Here is an 18,715-nt window from a genome sequence, read left to right on the forward strand (position 1 = left end):
TGTGTGTGTTGTGTGTGTGTGTATATATATATATGTGTGTGTGTGTGTGTGTGTGTGTATATATATATATGTGTGTGTGTGTTCACACATGTTCAATGTGTCTGGACTGCAGGCAGGCCAGTCTAGTACCTGCACTCTTTTACTACGAAGCCATGCTGTTGTAACACGTGCAGAATCTGGCTTGGCATTGTGTTGCTGAAATAAGCAGGGACGTCCCTGAAAAGACGTTGCCTGGATGGCAGAATGTGTGTGCTCCAAAACCTAGATATACCTTTCAGCATTGATGGCGCCATCACAGATGTCTAAGTTGCCCGTGCCATGGGCACTAACACACCCCCATACCATCACAGATGCTGGCTTTTGAACTTTGTGCTGGTAACAGTCTGGATGGTCTTTTTCTTCTTTTGTCTGGAGGACACGACGTCCATGATTTCCAAAAACAATTTGCAATGTGGACTCATCAGACCATGCACACTTTTCCACTTTGCGTCTGTCTATTTCAAATAAGCTTGGACTCAGAGAAGGTGGCAGTATTTCTGGATGTTGTTGATGTATGGCTTTCACTTTGCATGGTAGAGTTTTAACTTGCACTTGTAGTTGTAGCGACGAACTGTGTTAATTGACAGTGGTGTTCTGAAGTGTTCCTGAGCTCATGCAGTAAGATCCTTTACACAATGATGTCGGTTTTTAATGCAGTGCCGTCTGAGGGATCGAAGGTCACGGGCATTCAGTTTTGGTTTTCAGCCTTGTCACTTACGTGTACAAAGTTCTCCAGATTCTCTGAATCTTCTGATTATATTATGGACTGTAGATGATGGAATCCCTAAATTCCTTGCAGTTGAATGTTGAGAAACATTGTTCTTTAACTGTTGGACTATTTTTTTTAACGCAGTTGTTCACAAAGTGGTGATCCTCACCCCATCTTTGCTTGTGAACGGCTGAGCCTTTTGGGGATGCTTCTTTTATACACAATCATGACACTCACCTGTTTCCAATTAACCTGTTCACATGTGAAATGTTCCAAACAGGTGTTCTTTGAGCATTCATCAACTTTCCCAGTATTAGTTGCCACTGTCCCAGCTTTTTTGAAATGTGTTGCAGGCATCCATTTCAAAATGAGCAAATATGTGCACAAAAACAAAAAAGTCTATCAGTTTGAACATTAATTATCTTGTCTTTGTGGTGTATTCAATTGAATATAGGTTGAAGAGGATTTGCACATCATTGTATTCTGTATTTATTTACATTTCACACAACGTCCCAACTTCATTGGAATTGGGGTTGTACTACAGATGTGGTGATGAAGACTGTTAGGAAGGCACTGGATGTGACGTGGACGGAGAAAGGAAGACAAAGAGACTTGGTGTAATGAAGATGTTCAGAAAAGTGAAAAAAATTGGGATAGTCAGAGTAGACTGGAGTCTATTGGAGGTGTGCAGAGTGGCAAAGGAAAGAGCATAAAGTGAGCTGTATATGATGGTGAAGGCTAAGAAAGGCCTGTTAGGTTGTGGTTGGCTTCCTAATAGAAAAATTGCAAAACAGCAAACTCATTGGATAATCACCAAGCCTGCCACAATTCATCTGCATGCATACATGGTCATCCTGGAGTGTGTCGCCCACCACCTGGAGTGTCAGGATAATCAAGGACAAAGTTTTGGATGGTTCAAAATTTTTGACACTGATAGAAATAATCAGTAACCCGACCGGGTCACCGGCAAGCTCGCTGCAGCTTAACTGGCCGTTTGCAATGTCTTGGGAACCCTGCTGCAAGCTGACAGCATTAGATTTGTACCTAACACTGATGCAGATCTGTACCCAGTAAAAGTGTTTGCAGATGCTTTGATGTTATCTTATGATGTTACAGTAAATAAACAGTCCGATATTGTTTATTCTCGTGTGTTTTATCTTGTAGTTTGGCTGCGTTTGCAGCCAAGAGAGGACGGGGGAAGATGCCCTCTCCATCTTTTACCCTCAATGCTCAGCTGAGATTTCATGACAAGTGGCTGAAGATAGACTTGCAGGTAAGTCTACTCAAAGGGAGAGATGGCAATTCATTTTGAATTACTGACTTTTTAAAAATTAAGTTCATGTTTGATATTTTCTAAACTCAGTAACATTTGTCCTTGGGAGTTATACATGTTTTCATTTCAGTCTGAAGATTCTGTGATGCTGGTTTACTACCACAAGTCAGAAATCTCTTCTCGGCAGCTAATTTTAATAAAATAAATCATTCTGATTTACATTACTGTTTAGTTTATGAAGTTTCGTTTAGGCTTGGAAAATGTATATATTTATGCACTTATTGAGATTTTACAAGTTAGGCAAAACCTTTTAAATGTATTTTAATAAACTGAATTGGCAGTATTGTTTATTTTTTAAATTGTTTTAGTGTTGCTAAAATCATCTAACTTAGATGCATCATATTAAGGATTTACAAGATGTGCAAACTAGATACCTTACTGAAAGGGAATGAAAGTTTATATCATGTCTTTTCAAGCAAAATGTTTTGTGTACCATGTAAGTACAGTACACAGAGAAAGTGAGCGGAAATAATGTTAAACTGTTGGTTGATTATTATGTTGTTGAGAGACCAAATCACTTAAGACATATCTGAAAAGCCCACAAGCTACAAAGGTTTCTTTGCCCAAAGATGATTTTTTTTTTGCCAGTTTTATATACGTTAGGTTTAAAACTCCAGCCTTTGCTGGCTTCTGTTATTCTTCTCTACAAGAGTCAAGACAGAAGTCAGACTACCAGAGTAAGAAATTTAGCTGAGAAGCTTCTGCGATTAGAAGCGAAACGTCCTTGCGTCAATCAACCCAGTCCAGTCGAAGATTCAAGCTTCTCTACTACAGTTTTATATAATCAAAGTTTAATTTACGTTGGGAAAAGGTAATGTTCGCTATAGTTTTGAAGTGTGCTGTCTCTTCTCATCTCCCCAGAATTTTTAACAGTTTGCCTGGACTCATCATGGAATAGAAAATTGGTGTGTTCAGTCAAATCCATCGATTTCTATTTATTCACTAGATGGTGGACCGGGCCAATCCTCTCATTCGATGGCTGTTGCCAGAGCACCGCCGTCTTGATTAGCGTCTAACAATCAGACATAAATAAAAATCAGTGTGGACATGAGCTACGTATGTTTTTAAGAGCGTTTCACCATAAATCTGCATTTTCCGTGCTATTACTGTGCTGTTACATTTATTCAAACTCAGTCCCATATTTGTACAGCCACTATTTGTCAAAACAAATACAGAGTACAAATACAATTTATATAATAGACTTGAATGAATTTGTTTGTCCCAGTCTAGATAGAAAATAATACCATCACTTTGTCAAACACACTATGTCTGAGATAATAGTCTGATCCTTAATTCATTTCATTGTGAAGTTAAGTTAAAGATGGGAATTAATCGGGTGAAAGTAAGAGCTTCACACGCTTACATCATATTAAAGCTATTAATATTAAAGACTGCTCTTAATCACCTGCTGTGCTGCTTTTATGGAGCGCTTCTCCGTGAAAATATCAAATAAAATGAAACATCCATGCCAGCCACGGTGAAAGTATTAATCTCATTCGTGTATATTCTTATATTAGTAGAATATACAATGTCAAAGTGACTGTCATGTGACCCACCAAATTGAGAGAAAAAGCATTTCCATTCTACGAATTTGCTCTTAAAGAATATCTCAGAATGGAAAACCTGATGTGAAAAAACCCAGAGGCTAATTAAAAAGGGATAAATTGAGACTTATGAAAGTGACCCTTCTAATTGAATCACTAAATGAATGACAAGGCAACACGCCAAAGCATTCAGGCAGTAAAATTGAAGTCACTGCAGTATTCAGATCGACACAAAAAATAAAACATTTTCTTATTCAGCAGTGTTAGTCATTTCCCCACATCATTTATATTACATATAATACATAGTTATAAAGGTTCACTCCACCATTTATTATTAGTTATTTTGTATTTATTTAACCTTTATTTAACCAGCTGATACTCCTTTGTCAGCTTGTCGTAGCACCTGAACGCTGCACAAAACAGCATTTTCAGATCACTTCAACCCAAGTTTAAGTTAGCGCATCATAGATTTCTATTTAATGTAATGCCTGAGAATGCATAATAATGCTAAGCAAAATGGCGGCTGCTGGCATTAGCTCACAGGCTGCATCCCCCATCTAGTTGTCTGAGCACTCACTCTAGTGTCTAGAACCAGAAGTGGCTCAGTCTTAGCATTGTATTGTTACTCTGACGTCAGTGTAGATATGTTTTGACATTAGATCTATAAAAGCAAGAATTGGCTTTTTTATATGAGCATCTAATCTAATCTAATGATAGAGAAACCTCACGAAAATCACATTGTACAGTGCTATGTAAAAGTTTGGGCACCCCTGATGATTTCCATGATTTTCCTTTATAAATCATTGGTTGTTTGGATCAGCAATTTCAGTTAAATATATCATATAACAGACAAACACAGTGATATTTGAGAAGTGAAATGAAGTTTATAGGATTTACAGAAAATGTGCAACAATTCTTTAAACAGAATTAGGCAGGTGCATAAATTTGGGCACCCCAGCAGAAAAAAATACTTAAATATTTAGTAGATCCTCCTTTTGCAGAAATAACAGCCTCTAAACTCTTCCTATAGCTTCCAGTAAGAATCTGGATTCTTGTTGAAGGTATTTTGGAGCATTCTTCTTTGCAAAACATCTCAGGTTTGTTGGTTTCCGAGCATGGACAGCCCGCTTAAAATCACACCCACAGATTTTGAATAATATTCAGGTCTGGGGACTGAATTGGCCATTCCAGAATGTTGTACTTGTTCCTCTGCATGAATGCCTTAGTAGATTTTGGGCAGTGTTTAGGGTCATTGTTGAAAGATCCAGCCCCGTTGCAATTTCAACTTTGTCACTGATTCATGAACATTGTTCTCAAGAATCTGCTGATATTGACTGGAATCCATGTGACCCTCAACTTTAACAAGATTCCCAGTACCTGCACTGGCCACACAGCCACACAGCATGATGGAACCACCTCCAAATTTTCTGTACATAGCAAGCATTTTTCTTGGAATGCTGTGTTCGTTTTCAGCCATGCATACTGCCCCTTGTTATGTCCAAATAGCTCAATTTTAGTTTCATCAGTCCACAGCACCTTATTCCAAAATGAAGCTGACTTGTCCAAATGTGCTTTAGCATGCCTCAAGCGACTCTGTGGCATGTATACAGAAAAGGCTTCCTCTGCATTACAGCATCTCCTTGTGCAAAGTGCGCTGTATAGTTGAACATTGCACAGAGACACTATCTAAAGCAAGATCATGTTGTAGGTCTTTGGAGCAGGTCTGTGGGTTGACTGACTGTTCTCACCATCCTTCGCTTCAGCTTATCTGAGATTTTTTTTGGCCTGCCACTTCGGGCCTTAACTTGTACTGTACCTGCGGTCTTCCATTTCCTCACTATGTTCCTCACAGTGGAAACTGATAGCTGAAATCTCTGAGATAGCTTTTTGTACCCTAAACCTAAATAGTCCTTGAATGCAGCTCTAATAGCAGTAGAGTTGTTACAAGTAAAGAGTTGAGTAGTAACTGAAAAATTCAGTGGCAATGTTTTACATGTTGTCACCGTTAACCTGTTGCTCCCCTCCCCAATCCCTATTCTTTGGCAGCGGGCATTTTCTCCTGAGGGTCTGAATGAGATGTGGAATGAAATGGTGAAAGATGAGGAGATCACATTCAATGGAGAAGAATCTGCCCACCCAGGTATGACACTGTGATTGCAGCAGTCATCCCCCCATGCGCCAAGATTTTGACAGATTTTCACACTGCTACACTAATGGTACTAAATTCTGATCCTTTTCACTGTCTGACCATAAATGACTATAAGCAGGAATGGGAGTGACAGTGTGGCAGCTTCTTGAATGATAGAAACTCCATCAGATTTTCTCTTGACTGTTTTAGAAGACTGCCCCAATTGCTTTGGAGCTCAGAAGAAGGAAGAGTCCAATGACAAAGAAAAGAAAGAGGAGGAGGATACAGCCTCATCAGTGCATCACTCCATCATTGATACATGGGACTGGGGACAGCAGCCAGGTGAGAAAGCTGTGTGAAGACAACTGAAATTTGTCTGACAGGAAAAGATCGTATGCCCAGGGTGAAATTCTGCCTGAAAAGGGAGTGGGTGGATGCACGTGCGCGAGGAGAATATTGGGTTTGTTGGAACGCCCACCGTCCTGTTTCAGTAAAATGTCAGATTTCTTCAAGAATAACTTGCCTGTTTAGTGCCAGATCCATTCTGTCTTGAGTGCAACTCTTGTACTGCTGTGCTGGCACATCAAATTGATGTCATTGTCATGCAACTACTTCTGATCAAAAAACACTCACACACAAAAATGCAAAACAAACATTGCACGTGTCAAATAATTAAAGAATAAAAAAAAAATATTCCCTGTGCAAAACAGACATTATTCTGGGTAACCCAGTGCATTTGAATAACTTGAGAAAGACCAGCACAAACCGATGACGTCATCACAATTAAGACACAGAAGCGATGATAAAAGCCTCCTGAAAATAAATTTTTCTGCCTTTTTATGTGTTGAGGTCACAAAATCAATCTAATTTGGGTGGGGCGAGTTTGTTTAATCAACTTTCATAAAAAAATTAATTTAGGGTGGTGTTTAAGCAACTTTTATGGAAAAGGGGGGTGGGTGGATATGTGAGCAGGATACGTGAAGCTGTGTTCTTGTTCTCTTGCTGTGAATCTTGTTGGACATCTGTTTCCAAGTACTGTAATTAATACTATGCTGAGAGCAGATTGTTTCACAACACTGAAATGTTGCCTTGCTTTAATGATACGGACCATTTCGACACAAGGCGGAACTCTGTTTATCAGTTACAGGTCTCTCAGTAACTGCTTGATATGTGTATGTTGTTCTAGTACATGATGTGTAGAAACTGTGAAATGCTTACTAGTGGTGTGCAGGTCTAAGTGGATATTTTTATCCTGCTGGAGTATAGCTGTGGTGGGACTTATAATGTGGTACATCATGGTGTTGTGTCTCTGACCCAGGCTGAGTTTACTGGAAAAGCTGGGTGGGGCAGAGTTATGGTGTTAGGAGATAAGTATTCAGTGGGGGATGGGGGTGATGTGCTGAGTGATTGTGGGCTATGCTTGTGGCTTCTTCATTTTATTTTTATTGACTGGATCAGGAAAACACACTGGACTGACTGTGCAGTGATTGTAACTGAATTGCTACATGGACCAGCAGTCACTGATGCTTAAGCCACCATCACACATAGCAAGAATGTGGAGGAACCATGGCCCACACGTCAAATATTGCCATAATCTGACACAGTTGGGAGGAAAAGAGGTGTGGTCAGCCGTGTCAGAACACATCTGGACTGCCTCATGCACACCTGCAGGATGCAGCCCAAACATATTTTAGAAAACAGTCAGATGACACAAACTGCTGTCAGACGGCACCGACATTGGAGCTGTCATTCACCCACGCAATCAAATGTCCGCTTGTCCCAGTGCTAAACTGACCTCTCATCAGTGTGTGTCTCACATGACGGGGTGCGCGCGTGTACGTGCGTAGAACAGGTGATCCGATTGATGAGTGTGTGGCCAGATGAAGTGTCCACTCAGCTGCACATGTGTGTTCACAATGGCTGAACGAGCCTCTACGCGCGTGTGCAGAACAGGTAATCAAAGCAGTGTGCGAGTGTGTGGCCGAAATGTTCACTCAGCTGCATGCATGTGTGTTCATAAACGCTGTACCGGCATACGCATCTTAACACTAGTGATGGGATGATGATACCTCAAGGAGTGTATTGACACACTACACAAACTGTGTCGGCACTGTATTGACACTGTGTTGGTCACTCAATAGTGACCCCTGCAGTAGTTATAAAATCATTGCAGGTAAATAAAATGAAAATAAGATGGAAAAGCTAACATACTGCAAACCCAACATCAGCCTGTGAAATATTTAATCACCAGTCCTCTATTTAAAATATGATCTCATCATTGCATAGTCTCATGTGCTCAATTTGTGTGTCGAGTTAAGCTGTTCATGAGAAGAGTTTAAAATGTGCTTAAAACCCTGTTTGTGTAAATGCTAAACTGAGTTGATTTGTAAAATATAGCAAATTTGTCTATAATAAAATTCAGAGTTAAAATTTGTAACCTATGTATGGAAATTTGTTAAATTAAGTGTTAAAGCATACGAAATAAAAGACTAAAAATAGATTCATTTATGGATTTTTATTGAGGAACAAAGGTTTCTGAAGTGTCTTTGCTCCAAGGCTATTTCTACTCTTACACACCAGTTCCCCTGCCTTAGAAAAAACTCTTTCACAGGGTACAGATGAAGATGGTGAGCATAAAAATTTCAGTGCGAGTTGATAAAGGTGTGGATATGTTTTCTGGTTATTCTTCCAGTATTGTAAAGGAGTACAAACATATCTAATTGGAAAAATAACAGTTAACAATGCCCAAAGGAGAAAAAGATTTACCTTATTTGGCGTCAAAAGATCAAAATTATTCCAGACTGAGAAACGTCTTTGAACGATCCATGAAGTCAGTGGAACAAGGTAAGGGCAAGCAAAATCCAACAGCAAAACTCCATCCAACAAATCTGCAACATGTCGATACAGTTTGTTTCCTTATAAACACAGTTTGGCATGGCACAGTTGAACGACACAGTTCCTGTATTGGTCACATCATTTTTTTTCTTAAAGCGATACACGCACCAATACAGGGTTTCACGCTTATGTGCTCGGCACAGTATTGACGCATCAGTGTTCATGCCATCACTATTTAACACAACTGTAGTTGGATTGTCATTATGGGACAGCGCTTCACATGAGATTTATTTATACCAGAGGTGGATTATGCATTTGTCAGCTGATTGACATTGCCAGCACACAGCGCAGCTGGGTGAAAGGGACTTCACCAGCTGTCTGCGCTGCTCTGTGGAATGCAAGGTACCGGAGGTGAGTTACATGTTTATTTATGTCGTCATGTGCTGTGCAAACATTTCCATATCGTACCTGCTACAGACTTAGGAGGTGAACATGTAATAATATGTGCGTTACAGCGCTGACATTTTGTTCAGCTGCGTTGCTGGGTGCTGCACCAAGCCTCTGGCGTGTGCACAGTGCCACATACATGTTATTACATAAAGCCATTTCCTTCGCCCTCCTTGGCCGGGGTCCAGTGGAGGTGGACAAACGTGACACGTCGGTAGGCTTTGCTGTGACCCATCGATCTCAGAGCTCAATCAGCCGCGATCAGATCATTTCAGATGCTGGTTTCAGATGATCCTAAGATTGCACATGGACCGCCGTCAGATAGGTGTCCCATCTCGATGTTGCCCGGAGGGTTTTGAACATGTGCATCACACTCGGGGCCGCCGGCCAATTTTGACCAACTGTATGGACTTCCGCAGATGGCTATCAGAATGTTTTGGAACTGAAATCCGACACTTTTTGGATGTGCGGTGATGAGTCATTCTGACGCCATTCTGCGTGATTCCGGCTATGTGTGACGGGGGTATTATATTGCGAATGTCATGCTTCTTTCTTTTTCACCAGTTAGTCTGTCTGGAACTTGTTGATCTCAGCAGCTTCAATCTAACATATTGTTTTTTTAATTGGGGAAATTAATCGAGGAACAATTTTAAGGATAAAAGTATAGGGCCAGTAAGCTTTTTAAGATTTAAGTCATAAAAATCATTTTCTTTGGTGCCACTGTAATTTTATTTGTTAGTCTTTAAATTAGGGATGGGGCCAATCAGATTCAGTATCTGTATCGTCTTCCAGTACCAATGTAATTCACTGATTGGAAATTTCTAATACAACCTGTGGCATTTTCCGATCCAGGAAAACTCTGTGAAACATCTGTAAACTGTTTCCACAAGTGCTGCTTTGGTGCTTTGCTTGCTGCAGAGTGTGGGGAGGGGATGGGGGTTTCTGAAGTGAAATGTGTCTCTCACTGAGACGGCGTGCTGTAATGTGAGACTCCTCTGTTCGAGAGGTCTCTTCTGCAGTTAGCAGCCACCTAACAGGCAAGCATTGAGGACTACTGTCACTGACATGTTCGCTGAACACTGCAAAGCAGGACAGCAACGTGCAAAGTTTGCAAAGCTGTTGTACCGAGAGGCAGATGCTTCGTCGCGACCTGAATCAAACACTTACGCGTTAAGAGCGCAAAGATTTTGTAACCGGGAGCAAAACGACAGACTGAGCCAGGGCACGATGATTTACCCAAACTGACACCAAATATGAGTAAATTAAGTACATTTATTAATTTTTTGGTGGTTGCATTTTGGAAATGAAGAAATGCCTCCGTCCTGAAAACGGTTCTTGTATTTGGAGTGGGTGTGCCATCTGGTGTTCAAGAGATGCAACTTAGCCACTGACCCAACAATAAATAAAAGTAAATTCTTTCACCAAAACATCAAGTCTATGCTTGCATCTTAGATGTACCTTCTGGCAAATTGTAGCTGAACTTTCTGGTCTTATTAAGAAAAGTCTTCTCTATGCCACTTCATCATGATTCATGAAGCTGAGTAACTGGGGATACAAAATATCCTCATATGAAATCAATAATGATGATAATAATATTAAAGCAAGCAAGTAGAGCTCTGGTATCGGAATTGTATCTGTATCGGCAGATATCCAAATTCGGGTATCTGGATCGGATCAGAAGCAAAAAAATGTGGACTGGTGCATCCCCCCCCCCCCCCCCCCCCCACCACACACACACACACATATATAATAGTGTGTTCATATGGCTTCACTTTTGCCACATAAAATGTGGAAAAAGTAGAAAAAGCCTTATTCAAGATGGATGAAATTCATTTTTTTCCTCAAAATTCTGCACACAATACCCCATAATGACAATGGGAAATGTCTTTTTGGGATATTTTGCAAAAAAAGAAAAATGAAAAAAAAAAATCACATGTACATAAGTATTCAGACTTTGCCATGATGCTCAGAATTGAGCTCAGGTGCATCCTGTTTCACTGATCATCCTTGATGTTTCTACAGCTTAATTGGAGTCCACCTGGGTTAAATTCTGTTGATTGGGTATGATTTGGAAAGGCACACACCTGTCTACATATAAGTTCTCACAGTTGACAGTGCATATCAGAGAACAAACCAAGCATGACGTCAAAAGAATTGTATGTAGACCTCTGAGACAGGATTGTCTCAAGGCACAAATCTGGGAAAATGTACAGAAATATTTCTGCTGATTTAAAGGTCCCAATGAGCACAGTGGACTCCATCATGCATAAATGGAAGAAGTTCGCATCCACCAGGACTTTTCCTAAAGCTGGCCGCCCGTCTAAACTGAGCGATTGGGGGAGAAGGGCCTTAGTCAGGGTGACCAAGAACCTGATGGTCACTCTGTCGGAGCTCCAGCATTCCTCTGTGGAGAGGGGACAAACTTTCCAGAAAGACAACCATCTCTGCAGGAATCCACCAATCAGGCCTGTATGGTGAAGTGGCCAGACGGAAGCCACTCCTTCGTAAAAGGCACATGGCAGCCTGCCTGGAGTTTTCAAAAGGCACCTGAAAGACTCTCAGACCATGAGAAGCAAAATTCTCTGGTCTGATGAGACAAAAAATGAATTCTTTGGCATGAATGCCAGGTGTCATGTAGGGCTGTCACAATTATTACAATATTCGTCAGTCGTGATTATTTTTTCATATTCGCGATTATTTTTCATATTCGCGATTACCATGAATTATTTATTTTATCCACAAAGCATAAAACGACTCAGAATCTGACGTCATTGTGCTGCAGCCTCGCTCTCGTCTTAAGGTGGGACAATAACGAGGAGGAGGACGGCCGATTAAAACATTACCGTCTTCTTCAAAAGCCATCTAAAATGCGGAGCTGTCAGTGTGTGTGTCTGTGTCTGTGCCTGTGTGTGTGCGCACGCGCTGAGTTAACAGGCTGCAGACTGCGAGGGAGGGGGTGGGTGAGGGAGATTCCTGAATGCAGGCGCGACACGTTCAATGCGCAGAGAGAGGATTTTAACCCGAGTGAACATGTTAACAAAACGAAAACGTGAAGCTGCCTTTACTTCTCTCTGAACTTTCTCTAAAGGTGTGATTCTGCCGTTACCGTCCTGTTCACACCATGTGCGTGTCGTATGCTGAATTTATGAGATCATGAGATGAAATAAACAGTCAAATAGCTTTAAAAACATATTTAAAAAATGAGAATATATGAATGAACTGAGCCACAAAAAAACCCCAACAAAAAACCCTGACATGGAGAAGCTGTGGTGATGTTCAGATGCACAGATCACAAAAAGCAGGTGAGAACTCTGAACTTTAACAGCTGTTACTTTCCAAAGGTATTTATTTGTTCAATATGGGCTTAATGCAGTGTTTAAGCACAAAACGTGACTGATGAGGAGAAACTATTTCAGAAATGCAACAAACAACCACAATCCAGAAAAAGTTGGGACTGTATATAAAATGAAGATAAAAATAAAAATGTTGCACCATTCCTAGTTTCTCCACTCACAGAAGCCAAACGTTCTTCCAGAGTTGTGTAATTATACTATAATAGTAGAATATAAAGAAGGGAAAAAAGAAAAAAAAATAGACAATATATTCGTCAATCGCAATTATTTGTCTGACAATTAATCGTCTCCAGAAATTCCTAATCGTGATAGCCCTAGTGTCATGTTTAGAGAAAATCAGGCACCATCCCTAAGTTGCGCTGACACTTGCACGACCTGTGTCATGCAGGAGAGTAAACTTGTCTTTAACGGGTGTAGACTGAACGTGAGAGGGGCGCCGGCACGTGCAATTGTGCAAAGAGAAAACATACATAAACATATTTTTACAGCTGCACACAAGAAAGAAAGAACATGCAACTGTTTTACCAAGCCATGACAATGTAAACATGACAAATAATTACCTTTTTAGACAGCTCCAAATGCTTTCTCCAGCCCATTCAGAGTGTGCGAACCGCTGCTGCTGGAGCAGTCCACCGTGATTCACAAAGCGATTAAAGCCCATTTTCAGCAGCCAACTTGCAGAGAAAATGATTAATCTGCTATGAAATAATTATTTTATATATATGCAGCGTCCAGCGTAGAGCACGTGGCAGCCGGTGGAACAAAGCACAGCGTCCACCTGGGAACACAGCAGGTGGGATCGTCACCATGACGTGCGTGCATCAAAGTCATGCAAGTGTCAGGACACCTCTGCAGTGAAGCATGGTGGTGGCAGCATCATGCTGTGGGGATGTTTTTCAGTGGGCAGCAACTGGGAGACTAGTCAGGATTGAGGAAAAGATGAATGCAGCAATGTACAGAGACATCCTGGATGGAAACCTGCTCCAGAGCGCTCTTGACCTCAGACTGGGGTGACAGTTCATCTTTCAGTAGGACAGTGACCCTAAGTACACAGCCAAGATATCAAAGGAGTGGCTTCAGGACAACTCTGAATGTCCTTGTGCTGACCCAGCCAGAGCCCAGACCTGAATCTGATTGAACATCTCTGGAGGGATCTGAAAATGGCTGTACACCGATGCTCCCCATCCAACCTGATGGAGTTTGAGAGGTGCTGCAAAGAGAAATTGGTGAAACTGTCCAAAGATAGGTGCACCAAGCTTGTGACATCATATTCAAAAAGGCTTGAGGCTGTAATTGCTGCCAAAGGTGCATCAACCAAGTACTGAGCAAAGGGTGTGAATACTTACATACATGTGTTTTCTTAGTTTTTATTTTTAATAAATTTACAAAAATTTCAAACAAACTTTTTCATGTTGTTATTATGTGGTGTTGTGAATAGAATTTTGAGGGGAAAATGAATTTACACAATTTTGGGATAAGGCTGTAACATAAAATGTGGAAAAAGTGAAGTGCCTGAATGCTTTCTGGATGCTGTGTGTGTGTGTGTAATGGCCTGTCAAAGTTAACACTTGACACAAAGTTCAAATTCCTCTTAATGCCACCATTTGTTTTTTACACATGATTAACCCACACACCTTCTGTAACTCTTGGCCTGTGCCATGGTTTGGTACATTAGGAACCCATCCAGCAGTAATGGTTTGGATGGCAGCAGAAACAAACCTCCTTCAGTCGAAATACAGCCCTTTACCAGCTGCAGTCCTGTTGCTTTTCTTTCCCCCTTAAAATATTGTTATAGTCAGTGTTGTAATGTTACGAAGTAGAAATATTTTATTACTGTACTTAAGTAGAATTTTTACGTATCTGTACTTCATTAATTAAATATCATATATATATATATATATATATATATATATAATGAAAAAGTTGATTTATTTCAGTAATTCCATTCAAAAAGTGAAACTTGTATATTATAACCATTCATTACACAGACTGATATATTTTAAATGTTTCTTTCTTTTAATTTTGATGATTATAACTGACAACTAATGAATATTGTGAAAAGGTTCAATATTGAAGACACCTGGTGTCACACTCTAATAAGCAAATTAACTCAAAACACATGCAAAGGCCTTTAACTGGTCTCTCAGTCAGTCTAGTTCTGTAGGCTACACAATCATGGGGAAGACTGCTGACTTGACGTCTTGCCTGGGCCAAAGACAAAAAGGACTGGACTGCTGCTGAGTGGTCCAGTTATGTTCTCTGATGAAAGTATATTTTGCATTTCCTTTGGAAATGAAGGTCCCAGAGTCTGGAGGAAGAGAGGAGAGCCACAGAATCCACATTGCTTGAGGTCCAGTGTAAAGTTTCCACAGTCAGTGATGGTTTGAGGTGCTATGTCATCTGCTGTTGTTGGTCCACTGTGTTTTCTGAGGTCCAAGGTCAACACAGCCGTCTACCAGGAAGTTGCAGAGCACTTCATGCTTCCTGCTGTTGACCAACTTTATGGAAATGCAGATTTCATTTTCCAACAGGACTTGGCACCTGCATACAGTGCCAAAGCTACCAGTACCTGGTTTAAGGACCATGGTATCCCTGTTCTTAATTGGCCAGCAAACTCGCCTGACCTTAACCCCATATAAAATCTATGGGCTGTTGTGAAGAGGAAGATGCGACACGCCAGACCCAACAATGCAGAAGAGCTGAAGGCCACTATCAGAGCAACCTGGGCTCTCATACCACCTAAGCAGTGCCACAGACTGATCGAGTACATGCCGCACCGCATTGCAGTAGTAATTCAGGAAAAAGGAGCCTTAACTACGTATTGAGTGCTGTACATGCTCATACTTTTCATGTTCATACTTTTCAGTTGGCCAACATTTCTAAAAATCCTTTTTTTGTATTGTCTTAATTAATATTCTAATTTTCTGAAGTACTGAATTTGGGATTTTTATTAGTTGTCAGCTATAATCAAAATGAAAAGAAATAAACATTTGAAATATATCAGTCTGTGTGTAATGAATGAATATAATATACAAGTTTCACTTTTTGAATGGAATTACTGAAATAAACTTTTCATGATATTCTAATTATATGACCAGTACCTGTATGTTTGTACCCCTTGACCTATTTGCGCATATCCCTAGGTGTGACAAACCAAAGATATCCACTTTAGATCAGAGCCCTCTGCGTGGCTGCAAACCCTCCCTGTAGCCTGACGCACACTTGCTAAACGACAGAGACTGCAAGAGCTGTGATTTGTCATTTTGCCCCTTTCACTCCTTCCCCTCCTGTCATATTTTAATAGTTTTTGCAGTGTGCCTGCTGATTACATTTCGATTATGGATCAAATATGTTTGGAAGAAAAGTCCACAAATATGACCAACTTTACAACACAGAGTCAGAAAAAGATGCTCAAATGACTGGCAATTCATAGAGGGAAATTGCACGTACCGTAACGTTGGTTTGGAGGTTCTATAAAGAAGTGGAACTTGTTGAGGGACAAATTGATCCCGAAAAAAAACACTGTTCCTGTGGTAAATTGCAATACGATGCCCACGAGCATGACAGAGAACTTTAAAAGGGTCATGCACACTTTGATGTTATTGCATGACCACGGAGTTACAGAGTTATAGAAGCGTAAATCAGGCTTTAGGATTTTAAGGTACCACTCCGCAGCAGACTTGGAAAAAGAGTGACTCAATCAAATGTAATCTTTTTAATACACATAATGCCCAACGCTTATTTAGGGCAGGCATTTTATTTCTGTTCAGATGACATTTTGGCCTGGGCAATAAATGAGGCATGTCCCTATTCAAGGTCAGGCTAATCAAGGAAATATGCAAGCCTAATTGGTGCTGAGGATTGGTGCTGTTGATCGGTAGGCACCTGGTGACTGTAACTAACTCCCCGTTACATACATATAGTGGATTTGTCCATTTTATACATATATAGCAGATATCAATAACGGACAAAATTCGCTGGTCCACCTAAATCCTTCCATTTTGTGTGTGTGTGTGTGCGTGCATATATATATATATATATATATATATATATATATAAAATAAAAATAAGTAAAGGTGTCATAATGTGCAAAATTAGTTTTCATCTGCATTTATATATGATGGCTGGGACTTTGTGTTAAACATCCCTATATTTCCCACAATTCAGACTGCATGTACCAAATGAAACACTTTACAGCTTAACCCTCTGGGGCTGATGCCATCGTATACAACGGCTAAGACCAAGCTTTACTAAATTATAAATAACTTTTGAATGATATGAGATAGAAACTTAGTTTTTTTTGCTGAAAAGTTAACTCCGCGGACCTTCGAGCCAGCCATTGGCCATCTTTGTACTCCTCATAGAAGCTGTGTGATGACGTGCGCAGTGTGAGTGTCCAATCGGAATTGGTTCACCATCACATGGTTTTCCAAAAATCCAATCGTAGAGCAGATTTACCTCACGTGAAAAGCCAAAGATTGTTTTCAAGAGTGATGTGTTACTAGTTGGCCCGTTTGAATAGCTCCCTGGGTGCTCCAATGAGTACATACTATTAGTACATACTCAGTGCGCCCTGCGCCATTACGCACAGCGATCAGTGAAAGCAGGAGCAGCCGGAGAGCCTCTGATGACAATCTCACGTGCTCAAACAAAGCGTGTGTAACTATCAGGATTGCTCCACTAGTATGCATGTGAATGTTACTGGATAACCCTGTTGCTTTCTCTGCATAAAGCACTATTTACCATATCAGTGGACAACAAAACGCATAGTCCATTTTGTATATATTGTTCAAAATGTGCATTTGTGTTTATTGTTTGAACCTTTTTGTTGTACAGACTTTCACACAAGACCCTCAAATTACCTTTATAAAGTATTAAAACAGTTGTTTATTATAGTTTGCTGTGTGTTTGAATAAATGTGTGTGGAAATTATTTTTCGCTTATTTTTTTCCATGCCTATTTTGATTGTAAACCTTTATTACACTTATAAAACACAACAAAAACATATATATTCTGAAAGCACAGGTTGTCCTGAAAAAAAGACATAAAACTTGATTGTGGGATGCAGGGAGAGCTGTTAACAGCAGTAATAAAACATTTATGCCAGGCGAAGTGAACTGTCCAAAAAATGCCCCTCGGACCCCAGAGGGTTAATGATGATTTTAAACAGTTTGAGTTGTTTGTGTACAGTAATTAAGGAATGTTTTCTTGTTCCATTCTTTGGTGTGTGTAGATGAAATTGAGTTGAAGGACTGTCTGATGGTCCTGGTTGACGACCAGCAAAAGCTCTCTCTTCAGATGGCCAAGAGCACCCTCTCTGCCCAACGCCTGCGCCAGCGTCTTGTTATCCTGGAACGCTACCTCATGTCACTGAGCCACAGCATGATCGAGGAAAAGTACAAGAACCGTTGGAAGATGCCCCCTAGCCCACCATTACCTGCTTCTGATAACAAGAGGTAAAAAAACAAAAAACAAACAAAAACAAAGCATGTGTGTGTAGATGTGGCTTAGTGATTACTACGGGCACTACAAAGGAATAATGTTACACTCATGAAAATTCAGTAAGGTATATCTTATATATTGTATTCCAATTCTAAGGTGGAACTATGCTAGTATATAAAGGTATATCTACATATCTAAAAGGACGAGTAGAAAAGAGTAGAGTAGAGCCACTTAGGTGCCTGGTCAGTTTCAGTTTCAGTCATGTCAGTTTCCTGTGGTGATTTATTTTACAGTCCAAAATTTGATGACACACAGGTTCATTGTAGTGGATGTGCTGTATTGAGTTTGAAAGTGGGTGTCCCTTAAAGATCTGACTAAATGATAATCATACATGATCAAAACATTCTTTTCTGGGTTCCTCAGTATTCCTCAAGGCGGTGTTGTAGATAAGCTGTTCATATGCTTGCTTGCAAAGCAAAGGTTCCTGATTAAAGGACATGTCGCACCAAAATCATAACAATGGAATGTAGCTGCTAAGTTAAGAACTGAGGCACAGATTAATTTTACAGTTGCCATAAGTGTGATGTCGTGTCAGGAAATGGTGTTTCAGAGAGCTATAAATTTAAAAATGTACCCTGGGCAAATGGTCCCAGTCTCCCGTACAAACACTCGCGTCTGCAGTGCATCACGCTGCAGGAGAACTTCTCCCACAGCCGCACAGACATACTTATTAGCCAGTCTTCTCCCACAGCCACGCAGTGAGTGCTGGTGGAAAAGACTGACTGAAAAGTCAGTCCACACCAGGGAACCTTTGTGCACGGTCACACGGAAAAGGCATGCTATGAGAAACTAAAGGGGGAAAAACACTGCTGTGTGAATTAAACA

General features: G+C 40.4%; 1 protein-coding gene across 1 annotated transcript in view; it reads left to right on the forward strand.

Moving 5' to 3' along the window:
• Window positions 1-18,715, forward strand: part of LOC117518171 (E3 ubiquitin-protein ligase HERC2-like) — a 248,382-nt gene that overhangs the window by 9,528 nt on the left and 220,139 nt on the right. Inside the window, exons 2-5 of the mRNA XM_034179230.1 lie at window positions 1,913-2,021; window positions 5,672-5,765; window positions 5,964-6,095; window positions 17,622-17,844. Of these exons, the coding sequence (XP_034035121.1) occupies window positions 1,950-2,021; window positions 5,672-5,765; window positions 5,964-6,095; window positions 17,622-17,844 (521 nt within the window). The 5' untranslated portion in view covers window positions 1,913-1,949. The remainder of the gene's footprint in view (window positions 1-1,912; window positions 2,022-5,671; window positions 5,766-5,963; window positions 6,096-17,621; window positions 17,845-18,715) is intronic.

This window comes from Thalassophryne amazonica, chromosome 10 (genome assembly GCF_902500255.1).
Source record: "Thalassophryne amazonica chromosome 10, fThaAma1.1, whole genome shotgun sequence".
Classification (NCBI taxonomy): Eukaryota; Metazoa; Chordata; class Actinopteri; order Batrachoidiformes; family Batrachoididae; genus Thalassophryne; species Thalassophryne amazonica.